General features: G+C 47.1%; 1 protein-coding gene across 1 annotated transcript; it reads left to right on the top strand.

Moving 5' to 3' along the window:
- The first annotated feature begins 10,344 nt into the window (after window positions 1-10,344).
- On the top strand, window positions 10,345-11,762 carry LOC139786458 (uncharacterized). The gene has a single exon (XM_071725620.1). It carries the CDS (start codon window positions 10,440-10,442, stop codon window positions 11,760-11,762), a length of 1,323 nt encoding a protein of 440 aa, XP_071581721.1. The 5' UTR covers window positions 10,345-10,439.
- Window positions 11,763-16,845: the final 5,083 nt, after the last annotated feature.

Consider the following 16,845-nt stretch of genomic DNA (forward strand, 5'->3'; position numbering starts at 1 on the left):
CCTCAGGGCCGATCCTCGCCACTTCACTCTCGTTTTTATCCCCAACCATCAATTTCCGTATAAAATTCCCGTTTACCTCCTAAAAGAGTTATTCCATCACTCCGCCACCCTCGAGGAAGTAGTCCATCCCGAGGTGATCACCCTTGACTAATAATTAACACGCCTTATAGTATAAATATTATTTATTTCCTTTATGTTTTAATTTAATTCAAATACTCATATACATCCCACACATACATAGTTAAATTCATGTAACTTCAATCCTAAAACTAATTGTAATAATAGCGGGCAGGATGTGCATTGAATAGGTTTCCCCTTCAAAGATCCTGCCCGATCACCCCCGCACTAATGTAACACCCGCGGTAACTATACACTCACTGTTCGAGAGCACGCGGATGCGCGTTTGATGGCGCGAGGAAGACGACCACGAGGAAAGCGGTTCACACAAGTCAAATACGTATAAGTCCACTAAAATAAGTATATTACAATAAAGTCTCAGTATACAATGGATACAGTGTTCCTTTACTTTTCGCAAAGCAAGAAGCCGTAAACGCGCGCACAGATGTTAGTACGGCATGCAGCGGTGGTGAAAGCGTGTTCGCGAAGCGCGATAGCGAAGAGCGAACTCAAAGCGGTGTACACAGCGGTGTTAGCTAGCGTAGTTAAGCGGTTTAGCGAGCGGAGATTCTGTGCGATTGACTTTCGACAAAGAGCCCGGTGCGCGACGAAGCAAGCTCTTTTATACGGGAGCTTCTTCTCGCAATAACCAATTGTTTCGAAGCGTTGTCGGTGACCTCCGATTTTCCCTTGTGATTGGCGGCACAGGGCTATGACACGCATTGAGTCGCGCCTGATTGGCAATCGGCGGCCTACGTCACCGCATCGCGTCGACGCGAGACGAAACATTGCTAACCGGCCGTTAGCAATGTTGTTGTTTGTCACACCGGTGACTGTTTATAGCGTGGGTTTCTCCATCGCGCAAGGACATGAAAACAGCGTTTTGGAAACGTCTTGAAAGGTATTGATTGCGAAATGCCTTTAGGGAAGCCCACGTTATAATGCAAAGTATTCAGAACTTACATGTTTGGATTAGGATTTTTATTGAAACGATGAACTTATAGTACAGTGAAGGCACGCGCATTGTGCCCTTTCATTTGACGTGACCGATGCACGCTACGATGCACTCGTGATCTCAAACATTCCCGCCCGCCTAGGCCTTACGTGACGAGACGGACAGGAAACGGAAGCCTATCAGGTGTCGCGGTAACTGCATTGATTATCATCGATGGGCGCGATGGATCGCGGCGCGCGCGAGCGACGGCGCTGCGCGACGACGCGCGGAGCATGCACTGATCACGTGTTTCGCCGCGAGCGTGATTTCGGGCGCATCGTAAGCAGCGAAAACGCGAGTAAGTACGCGAGTGAATTACTATGTGACGCGTGGGTACAGTGATCGGTGGAGTGAACAGTTTAGTGCACCGTGATCGCAGGCCGTGGTGGCAGAGGGCCATGAGCAATTAAGCGTTGGCTCCGCACCTGACAAAGTGCAACCGGTAAGTCGATAAATACGAATCGACACGACGTGAAACGCGATAAGTGAGTAATATCGCGAAAAGACGGACAGAAATATACGTACGAAGATGAACAGCGATAAACGCGCGAGAAAGCGGACAGTAATAACGCGAGAAAAGATACGCGAGAAACCGGGTGGTTTTCTGTGGCTCACGTATCCTCAACGGTGGTGGTGGTGTCGGTGGTCCCAGGACGCCGCCCAGGTGTGACACAGTGCGGTCGGCCGTGATGGCATTGATCTCCTCCAAGTAGTGGATTGAGTGCCTGGTCTTGTTCTGCCGGTGTGAGTGTCCGCGCCGGATCGCCCGGACAGTGATCGTCGGTGCGGCAGGTGGTGCGTCGCCATCGCAGACACCGCGCGGTGTAGCGTAGAGGACGGTGTAGCGAGGAGCCTCGAGGGAGGGTGTCGGTCTCCGGTTCGATCTTCCCGACGGCGGATTGAACGACGCCTGTCTTCCGCCGGGATGCGTGACCCTGTGGTCCAGAGGATTGGAGCTGTGGACAGGCTCAAAGTGTTGCGAGCGTGTCGCGTTAAGTTGGTGACCAAAGCGGCCGCGGACAGTTCACGTGGGAGCCCGCCCGCCGTGCAGGGTTCGCGCAGGTCGGGTTGTACGGCGATCGCGTCGTCGACCGGGTCGTCTCCGGGCACGACATCGTCAACGGGCTTGCGGGTTTCGGCGAGGTACTTCGGCGGTGATGAGACCGGCCGTCGGACGACGTACCGGCCAGCGGATGTGCGCTCGTGGGTGTGCACGGAGTGTCGCTCGCACTCCTCTTCCTCGGGAGTGAGCGTGACGAAAGCGGAGTGAGCTTGGCGTGAGCTGCGGTGACCAAGGAGGGTGGTCGCGCCGCAGCCCCCTGACAGAATCCATCCCAGGATGGTTTTCTGCGCGATCGGCGTTTGCGGTTTGCCTCGGCGGAGACCATCCTCCAGGATGGTCGAGCACACCTCAGCGCCTAGAAGCAGCTCGACTGGATCGTTGTCGGCGAAACGAGAATCGGCTAGCGGAAGTCCCTGCAGATGAGGCCACGTGGTGCTGCACGTGATCGCGGAGCCCTGGTACAGGGAGAGACGCGGAAGCACGAACGCGACGGCGGTGAGCGCGGCTCCGGTGGTCGAAGACGTGAGACTCAACGACACCTTGCCCCGAGTGGATCCGGATTGTGAGCCGCCGATGCCGAGGATCGACATTCGGGTGCGCGATCGCGGCAGGCGCAGCCGCTGCACCAGGGACTCCGACACGATCGACACTTCGGAGCCTTGGTCGATGAGAGCTCGAACCTCGTGTGGATTTCCGTGACGGTCGGCAACGATCACGCGCGCGGTCGCGAGGAGGATCGCTTTGCGGTCGTCGGCCTTTCCGACGGCGGAAAGCGCGCTGACTTCAGCGGCGGGTTGCGGCTCGGAGACGTATGCGTCGTGGAGCATCGAGTGGTGACGCGAATTACACGTCATGCAGTTCCTGGTGGACTGACACCGTGCCGCCAAATGGTTGCCGAGACAATTAAAGCACAGCTTGTTGGTCTCGGCCACTGACAGTCGTTCACTGGCTGACTTGGCCTTGAATTCGGGGCACCCCATGAGTGAGTGCCTTTCGGTGCAGAGTGGACACTGTGAAGGCTCAGTGCGCTGCGCGGCGTGCGCTTTTGCGAAACGTGATGGCTCACTTGAGTTTGTGACAGTGTTCTTCGGGTTCGCGGCGTTCAACGTGAGAATACGTCTTGTGATGAAGTTCATCAGAGTGTCGTGACTCGGCGGTTCGAAGGAGTCTCCCGAGGAGGATTCCCACTCCAGACGCGTTCGCGAGTCGAACAGTTCAACGACGAGGTGGTTGAACAGATCCATGCCGTGCGAGTCGATGGGTCTTCCTATGCTCTCCTGAGCGTTGACGGCGGAAATGACAGCGTTATGGACGCGGCTAAGCTCATCGGCGGTGGCGGCTTTCATCTTCGCCACGGCGGTAAACGTGGCGAAGTTGGAGCGTATCAGCTCCCTCTTATTTTCGTAGTGTTTGCAGAGGATCGCCCACGCGCGATTGTAATTTTCGCCAGTGATTGTTAACGACCGTATCAAATTTTCAGCTGACCCTTGGAGGCACGAGCGAAGGTAATGCAGCCGTTCAACGTGCGAGATGGACGAATTGTCGCCGATGACCGACCGAAAGAGATCGCGGAAGGACGGCCAATCCTCGTAGGCACCCGAAAATTTCGGCAAGTTTATACGGGGCAGCGAGGTTCTCGACGCGCGGTCGCCCCCCTGCTCTGGCGGCGTGGAAGGCGTGGACGATGACGCGATTTTGTAGCGATTTGCCAGTTCGGACAGGACGCTACGCTGAAGCACGTAAGCACTCTCGGCTTGGTCGAGTAAGTCTAATTTGGCGTACTCACTCTCAGCGTAGCGGTCCTTGTAGCAGGCTCGAACGAGGTCATGCTGACTCTCGAACTTTGCCCAATGGTCGTCGAGGAGGCGAATGCGAGTCTCGATGGCAGAGAGGGTGATGTTCGCCTGACCCATCTTCTTCAGGTTGTCGACGGCTTTAGAGATGCGTACGAAGAGTTCGTGTTGGCTGTTCAGCATGGCGCTCTGGTCAAGACTCATGGTGTCTTCTGTTTTAGGTACTCCCGATCGCGGTTGCCGGCGATGATCCGGCTCGAAGGACCAGAATGTTCGAGAGCACGCGGATGCGCGTTTGATGGCGCGAGGAAGACGACCACGAGGAAAGCGGTTCACACAAGTCAAATACGTATAAGTCCACTAAAATAAGTATATTACAATAAAGTCTCAGTATACAATGGATACAGTGTTCCTTTACTTTTCGCAAAGCAAGAAGCCGTAAACGCGCGCACAGATGTTAGTACGGCATGCAGCGGTGGTGAAAGCGTGTTCGCGAAGCGCGATAGCGAAGAGCGAACTCAAAGCGGTGTACACAGCGGTGTTAGCTAGCGTAGTTAAGCGGTTTAGCGAGCGGAGATTCTGTGCGATTGACTTTCGACAAAGAGCCCGGTGCGCGACGAAGCAAGCTCTTTTATACGGGAGCTTCTTCTCGCAATAACCAATTGTTTCGAAGCGTTGTCGGTGACCTCCGATTTTCCCTTGTGATTGGCGGCACAGGGCTATGACACGCATTGAGTCGCGCCTGATTGGCAATCGGCGGCCTACGTCACCGCATCGCGTCGACGCGAGACGAAACATTGCTAACCGGCCGTTAGCAATGTTGTTGTTTGTCACACCGGTGACTGTTTATAGCGTGGGTTTCTCCATCGCGCAAGGACATGAAAACAGCGTTTTGGAAACGTCTTGAAAGGTATTGATTGCGAAATGCCTTTAGGGAAGCCCACGTTATAATGCAAAGTATTCAGAACTTACATGTTTGGATTAGGATTTTTATTGAAACGATGAACTTATAGTACAGTGAAGGCACGCGCATTGTGCCCTTTCATTTGACGTGACCGATGCACGCTACGATGCACTCGTGATCTCAAACACTCACACACACACAAATAACATACACTCCGCTTTATCTCAATACCTGGTTCTCTACTCAATGTCAGTAACAAGTATTATTTTATTCAATTTGTTCAATGTCAGCAACAAGTATTATTTTATTGTAATAAATGTTAAACTGTTTGTAAGATTTAATTAAATGTTTCTTTATTTTAAATAAGACCTCCCTCTCAAAACCCTTCCACCTCTCGAAATCGCACTAGGTCCGATCCTCAGTTAAAGGGATTAAATTCCCTGATTTAAAAGAGGACCGACGATCGCACCGCTCACGGAAGGCGTCCTACCGTCCCTACGGACGTTGACCCTTCCTGAGCCATCGAAAGTGCGTTCGGCTCGCGCCACGCGCCTCAGAGCGTGTACCTGCGGGCAATATTCTTAAGCGTCTGGTTGCGTCCTTCCGTACCCCCTGCTCCACTGGTTAGCATTTCTTTCGCTTCCCAGTTTTCTTACTCTATTCCCGGGGTTGGACGTAACACTTCATAACTTTGCTGTTTATACTCATGTTGTACATTCTCTTGTAGCTGTAATGCAATAATCACAGATGTGACATTAGAAACAGAAGGTTTGTAGCGCTAATATATCGTGCCGATAGTTTGTTCCCTTGGTCATTTCCTTTAATCTTTTCAAGTCAGACTTCAACGATTCGTAGACCCTTGGTCATTTCCTCTAATCTTTTCAAGTCAGACTTCAACGATTCGTAGACAGTCTTCAAGGAATTCTGTAAATAATATCAACATAAATAAAGCTTGAGACGAGCGATGACTAAAGCAACTTCTACCTTGTTAAATACATACATCTTTTCTGAGGAAACCTTTGTTTTTAGTGTTGAGAGAACCTAAATCTGCATATGAACACTCTGCCACGGCTATCTGCGGTAAGTGCATCAGGAGTATTCCCCATGGACCTATTTGTATCTGCTTGCACGACTCCCTTTCTCTCTCCTGAATTAAAGATACATTTTCTCTCAGATACAACTATATAATTGCAAGTATTCATATCACATACATATAACAGGAATTTAGCCACTCACAACTGTCTCCTTGGCCTTGTCGAAGCATAATTGTGCGACCTGGGTGAAGAAGGTGTTAAGGAACTCGTCTTCGTGATCCATCCTCTATTTTTATTTGCAGCAAACGCGAATAAACAACGGTCAAGCCATGCGGATTTTTTTTTAATTTCCACTGGTTCGTCCATAGGGTTATATAGCACATAAGTCTCTTTTGTCTATGCAGTGTCATATGGTGTCATACTGAACGAGGTTATGTTATAACGTTGTGTATGTGTTACGTATATGAGTCGATTCGACCTTGCGAGAAAGATAATATTACCAAATCCGGAAATAATGTCACGGTCCAAAACTCTTTGGAGTACGCCGGCACTTCTTCCAAGATATCCCCAGATGCAATGTCAATAATAAGCATTTTTCCGTCCTTCAAACAAACAATCAGATGTCTGTCACCCGGTACGAATGTTACCGTCAAGGCATAACCGCACTGCACTGTGCGTAAGCACGATAGCGTTGGCCTAAAAATTGTCACGTTCGTTACACGTCTCTAATATGTATCCATTATTAAAAACACATATTTCATAAGGTACTCTACCTATTCCATAATTTGACAGAATCTCCGCTATTTAACGCAAACGCTTTACTTCGGGATCCTTCTCTTCCGTATACAAAGAATGCAACTCGATCGAATTGTTATTGACTCCAACGGGGGGGTTTTTTTAGTTCTTCGGTTGAGGAGATTATGGTGTCTTATGCATCCGGGCAATTGACACAGCACCAGTAAACCTTGTAAAACATTATCACTAAACTAGATGACTTTATCAATTTGTTTAAAAAATTTAAAAATAATATATAAAACATTCAGTCTCTTCTGCTTGATTAGGCGATAGATATCGATTTCCTCGAAAAATTCTTCAGCTCTTAATTCCAAATCCATAGATTCTCTCAACTCATCATATTTATGACATTGCAACAATACATGTCTAAGATCCTCTCCCTCATAGCCACACTCGCACCTATCACCATCGATATATTCTTTTCTCTTCAACGAGACTCCGAGATTATAGTGATTAGCCCTGATTCTATTGTATAATGTGACAAAATACCTTTCCAGGTTAATGCCCCGAAACCAGGGTCTCACTGCAAGTCGGTCGTAGAAATTATTAAAGTAGAAGGCGCCCTTGTGCGCAGAATCACGAATTATCGATTCCTGGGTTGCATCCCACGTTTCTTTACGAATCAGCATCATAAGGTCCCCAACCGGGATCTCGATAGAAGGGTCCGCCTCTTCGTCAGCCGCTTCCTTGGCAAGAGCATCCGCAAGCTCATTGCCAGCAATTCCCACATGTGCGGGGATCTAAACGAGCACAATTCTTTTACCATGAATTCTTTCTAAATCATATATCAATACTCTGGCCTCAGTAACATATCTATTTTTGTAGACATTAAGATGATTGTTACGGATAGATTCCAAAACCGATTTGCAGTCCGAAAGTATGACAATATCGTTGCTTCTGCAATTCGCCTGTACAAGCATCAACTGCAATGCAGATTTTACTGCAAAAGCCTCAGCCGTGTATGACGTGCACAAATACGGAAGACTCATTTTATATGCGAAGTCCTCATCACAGATGATCATACTAGCCCCGGTGGAGCGTTTAGACTCATCGTATGACCCGTCCGTGTATATTATCTCGGGGGAACGTCCCAAATGGTACGCATCAACTATCTCCCGGATGAGACGGCGGTCCGAGTACTTGCGATACTTTCTGTTTCTGCCGATGTTAGTGTCAACAGCGGGGATGAAAGTGTGGGCACCAAAGGATCCACAGAATATCTCAAATTATCTAGCCTCACCAATATTGGCTCTAAGTAAGGTAGCCTTCCTCCAAATCTCAGACAGAAGCGAATATCTGTACATTGAATGGCGAAATCGGGCGTAGCTCTCACGGTCCGTCAAGCGTTGGAGCTTCTGGCATAGTCCACTTTGATTGTAAGCGATGGCTTTGTTAACAAAGTTTCTGCCTAACATAGTGACTCGCTAAGTAGTCTGACCTTGGATTCTGCAATAATTACATTGTTTGGGGTGCTATTTCTATAACCAAGTGCCGTGCGGATACCCAAATACTGGGCCCTCTCCAATTTCAATTGAAGCGCAGAGTCACTAGGGAAATACACAAAATTACCGTAGTCTGTTATTGACCTGACGAGGCTCTTATAAAGCATGAGGGGTGTATTTACTTCCATGCCTCTAGATACCCTGCATAGGTATCTGATAATGGAGTTTGCTTTATATACCTTGCTTCTGACTTCCTGGACCTGGCGGTGGAATTTGAGACGGTTATCGAGCCAGATCCCAAGAAATTTCGCCTCTGCGCTGTTGTGGATCTCACAGTCTCCGATGCGGATGGATAGGCCCCTGTCGACATAGCCACTCCTAGAGAACTCGACAAGCACCGTCTTCCTGGGCTCGAGGTCAAGGCCCATTCGTCTAAGTCGCTCGGCAACAATATTCACAGCCCGCTCGAGGAGGAGGCGATTACGCGCTCGGTTCGGGCTACAGATATATAGGCCAACATCGTCCGCAAACTCCGCCGCTTCGACACCCTCCGGAAGATCTGCACATAAACCCTGGGTGAAAAGAGAGTATAATGCCGGACTCAAAACAGCGCCCTGCGGGAGTCCCTTAAAAACCAGTCGATCCACAAATTCGCGAGAATGAATTATAAATCGTACTCTTCTGCGGTATAGCCAGTTACTAATGAATCTAACTATACCGGCGGGACAGTCTAGCGCTCTCAACTTATCCAACATTATACGACATTCCACGCGGTCGTAAGCAGCCGACACATCCAGAAATGCCGCCAGAGTGTATTCCCCAGCACATAGGGAAGCCCTGATGTCCGAAACTATCCTGATCAGGTTATCCGCGCACGATTTACCCGTCCTGAAGCCATTCTGCGACGAGCTAAACTTGTCCTCTCTTTCGGCCCACCAAATCAGCCTCTCATTTATCATACGCTCCATCAATTTACCGACACAGGATGACAGGGAGATAGGCCGGACCTTCTCCCGACCGGGCTTGTCAATAAAGATCACCTGGTAATCCAACCAATCGGATGGTAAAACACCGGTCCGCCATACGGCGTTGTAAAGCCCAACCAGGCACACCTTACCAGTGTTGCGGCCCCAATTAGTATTACGAAATAGATTAAGAAATACTGTTTAAAGAAAAGAATTTAATAATAAAGAAGAAAGACCGAGAATAACAATAAGGAACGCGACCGCGAAAGTCCGACAGAATTACGCAAGCCGAATCAGAACGAGATGAGTTGCGCGATCGGCCCACATACGATCGAGCAACTCAGCGATAACGAAGGACAGGACGAGGATACAAAAGGAAGCGACAAAAGGAGACGAGAGGGCAATGTGAGTCAGGGAGCAGACCAGTAACGGGCATCAAACGCGAATAACGATTGTAACGCAGAGTGACTATTAAACGTTATCCTTTATTCAAAAAGTGCTATTTAATTCCATCGACCCCGTATCCTCCGTGGACCAAAAGAATCCAAGTGACCCCTCGCAAAAAGGGGGCACAACAAATGGTGGCAGCGGTGGGATCCATTGGCAGGAAGACGGGAACGACAGCTGAAAAAGAAAAACAAGTGAATCAGTGAGGCAGTGCAACATCCTCAACGGAGACACGGCAGCCAGATTCAAAAGCAGCGGACAACACGGTAGCGGCCGACGAGGGACAAGCAAGCAGCGTAACCCGAGACGGCACCGACCTACCTCAACGAGGGCTCACCGACTGATAAAGCGGCACGAGCACCGACCAGCAACATGCGACTAGCGACCGTAATGTAAGTCGATTAAGCAAATTATGTAAAACGCAATTACCGTAGATGTCGGAAAACGAAAATCCACCTGCGGAACTAAACCAATCGTGGCTCCATAGCGGGACGTCACGACGAGCGCGTAGAAATAGACCGTTAAGCCCCGTGCAAACGACCGAAGAAGTCGTAAGCGATAATCGCGAAACCGTGCGTAGAAATTTAGACGCGTACTACTCAAGCGAAAGCGAATCGGAACCGGAATTACACCCGAACAGCGTAATCGAACGCGAACAATTCGACGATTCCGTTGTAATTTTAGACGCGAGAGTAATAGGACAAAATAACTGCCCCGACGAAGATAAGACTCCACCCCTCACACGCGCACACACAATCCGAAGACGCGGACAGGACGACCAGTAGGCTAACACACAGACGAGAGTTTTCATTAACCTCGTATGATAGCAGCGTATTTAATCCGCACGAGTATTATTCTGCCTCGAGAAACGTGAACGTACTCGAGATGGCGGAAGCAACTAATAGCAACCACGACGCGAATAACGTAAATGACAACGCGCCGATAACTCCAGAAGACGTAGACGCAGAAATCAACCGCCTTAATAGAGTGTTATCTCAGAGGAGAACACCGGCGAATAATCGTAACCGAATTCCCGGATTACAACCGGACGATAGAGATGCCATTCTCGACGAGATATTAAATGGAATCCGCAACTTACAAGACCGCGTAAATCAACTAGAAACGGCGAATCCTGAACGCCGCGAATTTGTCGCGAGACGCGAGCCAAGTAACCTCCCGTTCGAAGTAACGTACGGACGAACGTCATACGATATCCGGAACCAAGCGGAACGCGCTATCGGATATCTACGCTTAAAAGAGGCACGAGATATGATACCCGAGTTCGACGGATCCTCGAGTAAGTTACAAGAATTCTTAAGCGCCGCGTCATATGCAATAAAAAACATAAATCCTATGGAAGAAGGAACGCTATTAGAAGCAGTATTATGCACAAAGCTAAAAGGAAGAGCGATGATAGATTTTCAAACGCGAGAAATAAGAGATTTCGCACAACTAAAGAAAGAATTAGAAGTTTGCTATCTGAGCCGCAAAAGCACAACACACTTACAACTAGAGTTCAATACACTCAAGCAAAAACCCGGAGAAAATGCAAGAGCATTCGGATTAAGAGCAGATAAACTAGCAATGGAGCTATACGACTCCATGATAGAGGGAAGAAATCACACGATAGAAAGCAAGCGAACTATATTAGAAACGATTCAACAACAGGCATTACAGAATTTCCAATTAGGATTGAGAGACGAGATCAAGTTACTTGTCCGAGCTCAACATTTCGCAATCTTGCAAGAAGCGATTGCCGGAGCAAGCGCCGAAGAAAAAGTAAACGGGCCAAGCGGAATTCCGCCGCGTCCCAAAAATAATTATGCGTACTCGCCGCAACCGCGCGATAACCGAGCGATAGTACAATGCCAAAAATGCGGAAAATACGGGCATCACGGAAGGGAATGTCGTACCAGTAGATACGCGAACCGTTTCCCCTTACCGAAACCCGATAGGACACCCCGCGTAAACGCGATAGATAAAGTCTGCAATTATTGTAAGAAAGCAGGACACATGCGCGAAGAATGTTGGCTGTTAAATGGTCGACCAAATAAAGAAAGAACAAACCACCACAAACCTAATAATCCGAGAGGACAAAACAAAAACTTTCATCCGAAAACGAACGGACCGAGAAAAAAGACAGCAATTCAGCCGCGAATAGCGATGAAGAAGACAAAGAGGACACAAAGCACCGCCGACCGGCATTAGAGTATCAGGTGTCACACATGACGAACAAGCCGCGGAAGCATGCAGGACTGGACTTAATCACTCTGCCCATGCGAGAAGCGAAGCGCGAAAAAATAAATTTACTGTTTGATACCGGAGCGGCCGTATCAATAATAAAAGTAAAACATTTGAAAGGCGAAACAATGATAGAAGAGGATAAAATGGCCCTTACCGGAGTAACAGGTCACAAAGCCCATACGATTGGAAAATTTACAGCGACCATAGATTTGAAAGATAGAAAGATCAAGCACACGATATATGTCGTCAAGGATGATTTTCCGATTGAATACGACGGGATACTAGGCGTAGATTTTATAAAGAAGCATCAAGCGTCATATAGTTACGAGTCAAGCTCAATACGCATAGGGAAAAGCATATTAAAATTATATCCGTATAAGAAAATGGTTTTAAAACCGCGAAGCGAGACCGATAAAAATTCACTAGGAATAATACAGGCAGAAGAGACAATGCCAGGAGTGTTCATAGGAAATTGCCTAGTGATGCCAGAAAACTTTCTATGTCCAGCAAGCATATTGAATACGACTGAGAAGACAGTCGAAATGCTAATGCCGCAAGTGACATTAGAGGAGTTAGAGCAAGAAGAAGCAGAAGAGATAGAAGTAAACCAAGTAAACAAGGCAGAAGAAACAGTGCCGCGTAGCGAAAGAGTCGAAAAATTGATACGCACGCAACACTTAAATGAAGAAGAAAAGAAAGCCATTATGGAAATTTGCAGAGATTACAGCGATGTATTGCATGTGGAAGGAGAGCCACTGACATGCACTGATATCGTCGCGCATAAGATTACCACGAAGGCGGGCAGCGTACCGGTCAACGTCCGACCGTACCGCTTGCCAGAAAAGCACAAGGAAGAAGTAAATAGACAAGTGAAAGAGATGTTAAAAAACGGAATAATTAGACCTAGCACGAGCCCGTGGAATGCGCCGTTGCTAGTAGTACCGAAGAAAAGAGACGCATCAGGAAAATTAAAACTGAGAGTGGTAATAGATTTTCGGTTTGTAAACGATCTAACGGAGGGAGATTCCTTCCCGTTGCCAAACATAACCGATATCCTTGACCAACTGGGAAAAGCAAAATATTTTACCACGCTAGACCTCGCCTCGGGATATCATCAAATCCCGATGGAAGAAGAAGATAAAGAAAAAACAGCGTTCTCTACACAATACGGACATTACGAGCATAATCGAATGCCTTTTGGACTGAAAAATGCCCCAGCGACATTTCAACGAGCAATAATAGCCGTTCTAGCAGGACTAGTAGGATTACAATGCTTAGTATATCTAGACGATATAATAGTATACGGAGCAAGTTTACAAGAGCACAATAAAAGGTTAGTAGAAGTACTAAAAAGACTGAGAAAGTACAATTTGAAATTACAGCCCGATAAATGCGAATTCCTTCGGAAAGAAGTGACGTATCTCGGACATGTAATAACAGAAAACGGAATCTCGCCAGATCCTTCAAAACTAGAAGCAGTAAAAAGCTTCCCGACACCAACAAAGGTAAAAGACATCCAGGCTTTCGTAGGATTAGCCGGATATTACCGAAGATTTATTAAAGATTTCTCAGCAATCGCCAAGCCACTCACAAAAATGACCAGAAAGAATATCAAATTCGAGTGGAACGCAGAACAACAAAACGCATTTAAAATACTTAAAGAAAAATTAACTACAGCACCGGTATTAAAATACCCGGACTTCTCCCAAGAATTTGTAGTGACGACCGACGCGTCAGACTACGCAATCGGAGCCATACTGTCACAGGGAAAGATAGGTCAAGATCAACCCGTGGCGTATGCGAGCAGAGTACTGTCAAAGGCCGAGCAAAATTACAACACTACTGAGAAAGAATTATTAGCGATAGTATGGGCGGTGAAACACTTCCGACCATACGTTTATGGAACAAAATTTACTATAGTGACAGACCATAAATCATTGGTTTGGCTATTTAACGTAAAAGACCCCGGATCCCGATTAATCCAATGGAGGTTAAAATTAGAGGAATACGACTACACTATCGTACACAAGGCCGGTCAAGAGAATAGAAACGCCGATGCGCTGAGTCGACATGTGCCGACAGATATCAACAAGATAGAGAAGGAAGAGAACAACGAAGAGGAGAGCGAAAGAAAATACACAGAAGAAGAGAAGCAACGTATATTATACGAATACCATGATGCACCTGTAGGAGGACATCAAGGTGTGGAACGCACCATAAACCGAATAAGGTTGACGCATAATTGGAGAGGATTAACTCGAGACGTCGAAGAGTACATTAATAAATGCGAATTGTGTCAGAAGAACAAATTATCGCGGAAAAATAAAGCACCCTTAGTAATCACAGACACCGCAGACAGACCATTCGAAAAATGTGCTCTAGATATAGTAGGACCACTGACGGTGACCGAAAACGGAAATAAATATATCCTCACGTTTCAGGATAATTTATCAAAATTCAGTAAAGCGATACCCGTACCTAATCAAGAAGCGAATACAATCGCGAAAGAATTTGTCACAAAGATCATCTTTGAATACGGTATCCCCGACAAAGTACTGACAGACCGAGGAACGAATTTCCTTAGCGAGATATTTAAAAGCACGTGTAAATTACTGAAGATCGAACAAATTCAAACAACGGCGTACCATCCTGAGAGCAATGGAGCATTAGAACGCTCTCATAGGACGTTAGCAGAATACTTGAGACATTATATTAACGCGGACCAGACAGACTGGGACGAATGGACGCCATACGCAATGTTCGCGTACAACACGACGCCACACACGGCGACCGGGTTTACACCCTTTGAATTGGTATACGGGCACCGAGCGACACTACCGACGGCACTGTCGCAACCACCAAAACCAACGTACACTTATGACGATTACGCGCAAGAGCTGAAAGAAAAATTAAGAGCGACACAAAGAGTTGCAAAGGAACATTTGCGGAACGAAAAATCTAAGGCCAAGGAGACGTATGATAAGAAGACAAAAGAAATCAATTTCCGAGTGGGAGACAAAGTTCTCTTGCACGACGAAACGGTGCGTAGAGGGAGATCGAAAAAATTAGAATCCCCGTGGATAGGACCGTACGAAGTAATTGAAAAACACTCAGACGTCAATTACACGATCAAAAAGGGACGGAAAACCACGCGAGTACACGTAAACCGACTAAAGCCCTTTATAGAACAGTAAAAAGCGCAAAAGAGCAAGCAATAGAAAGTAGGCGATAGAAAGTAGAAGATATTAAAAAATAAGATAAATAAGATAATAAGTACTTACCGAACATCAAGCACGGCGAACCATCCGCACCACCCGTCGACCGGTGGCCACATCCACCGAGACTTCCAAGGGCATGATGGGCACCCATGTGCCCGGAGGTGTTAATAACACTTCCGCGTAGGAGGGAGGGGGCGACGTCGGCCCCGAACCTAAATTCGCAGCCACCCGCGCACTAGGCGCACGAGGCGCGGCACTCACGCTCACGGCGCCCGCACGAGCGGCGCGTAGCCAATACGTGCGCCAACACGCATCACACGTTGATGGAGCAAAATAGAGGTCACACCGTATGCACCTCATTTTAGATGGTACCACAAATCAGCGCAACGAATAATGTGCTCAGATCTAAGCGTCAAGAGCGACTAAACGCGCAACAAAAAGAATGCAAGGAGACAGTAGAATAAAGCCAAGAGAAAAATTCAGAGAAAAGTAACATGAGTCCTTATCTTACAGGACGCTGATCGTCGTCCAGCACTTCGCGAAAAAAGCGAAACCTGAGACAGCACCATCGTACGAGATACGACAATTCAGCAGCGAGCCGGGAATATACTTCGAGAGAACCGGACAATTACAACAGGTAGAAGCCACCTGGAAATTAGCGATCAAAATAGACATATCAGCCCTAGGAAACAGATATCACCAACTACAAGCGTTCCTACAGCAAACCGAAGCATTGTGCGAAACGATACTCGCAATGGACACGCAGCAGAGGTGCAAAAATATTCTCCATACGATAGAGAAAGATAATGAAAAATTAACGCAATTACTAACGCGATTACAGTCAATATATAGAACAACCGATAATAAACGTGGTTTAATAGATGCGATCGGCACGATCAGCAAAACGCTGTTCGGCACTATGGATGCCGACGACGCAAAGCACATACAGGAGCAGCTTGAACTGATACAAAATCAGCAACAGACTCTACGGCACACCGCAAAAAATCAATTAAAGGTGATAAATGCCACAATAGGCCACATGGAGGCCTTAGAAAAATCGTTATATCATAACGAGCAACTGCTGACGAACGTCACGACACGGATACAGGTGGACACAGCACTGTACGCCAAAAGAGAAAAAGTAGACGAACAGTTATTAGTACTAACCACAATTACTGAAGACCTAATAGAAGACGTGAAAGACACGATAGATTACCTCACATATTCGCGAGAAGGAATCATACTCACTCGCTTGTTACCGATAGAAAAAATAATAACGGAATTAAAAGAGGCGACGTCACAATTGACGCGAGGATCTCATTTCCCATTTAAAGTTAGACTGGAGAATTGGAACGACATACAAAACTACGTAGAAATTAACGCGTATTACGATAACCCGAACATTTATACGATAATCAAATTTCCCGTGGTAGCATACCCCGTGTACGAAATAATAAAAACGACACCACTACCTATCCACAACCACGCGAATATTTTTACATTTCTAAGAATTACTCATAACATATTAGCGATAGATAGAGAGAATCATAATTATATAACGCTAGGGGAACGCGAGTTAAATGATTGTAAACGAAACGGAATGAAATATGTATGTAACCGAAACTACCCGGTATACTTCATAAAAGCCGACGCACCATGCGAGGTGCAAGTTTATGTAAAAACGCCAGGATATGTAAATACCTGCGAGAAACGTCAGATACTATCCAATGTAACCCTATGGATAACATTAAGCGAACCACAAACGTGGCTATTCTCAACGCCAAAAAAGCAAAAGCTAACGATTCAATGTAACGATCAGGCGGAACAGA

The sequence above is a fragment of the Temnothorax nylanderi genome, unplaced genomic scaffold, assembly GCF_030848795.1.
Source record: "Temnothorax nylanderi isolate EJ_2023f unplaced genomic scaffold, tnyl_v1.0 TNYL_tig1042_pilon, whole genome shotgun sequence".
Lineage (NCBI taxonomy): Eukaryota > Metazoa > Arthropoda > Insecta > Hymenoptera > Formicidae > Temnothorax > Temnothorax nylanderi.

Bases quoted from the DNA above. Each gene is read 5' to 3' on its own strand.
- LOC139786458 (XM_071725620.1), top strand. From the start codon at position 10,440: ATGGCGGAAGCAACTAATAGCAACCACGACGCGAATAACGTAAATGAC.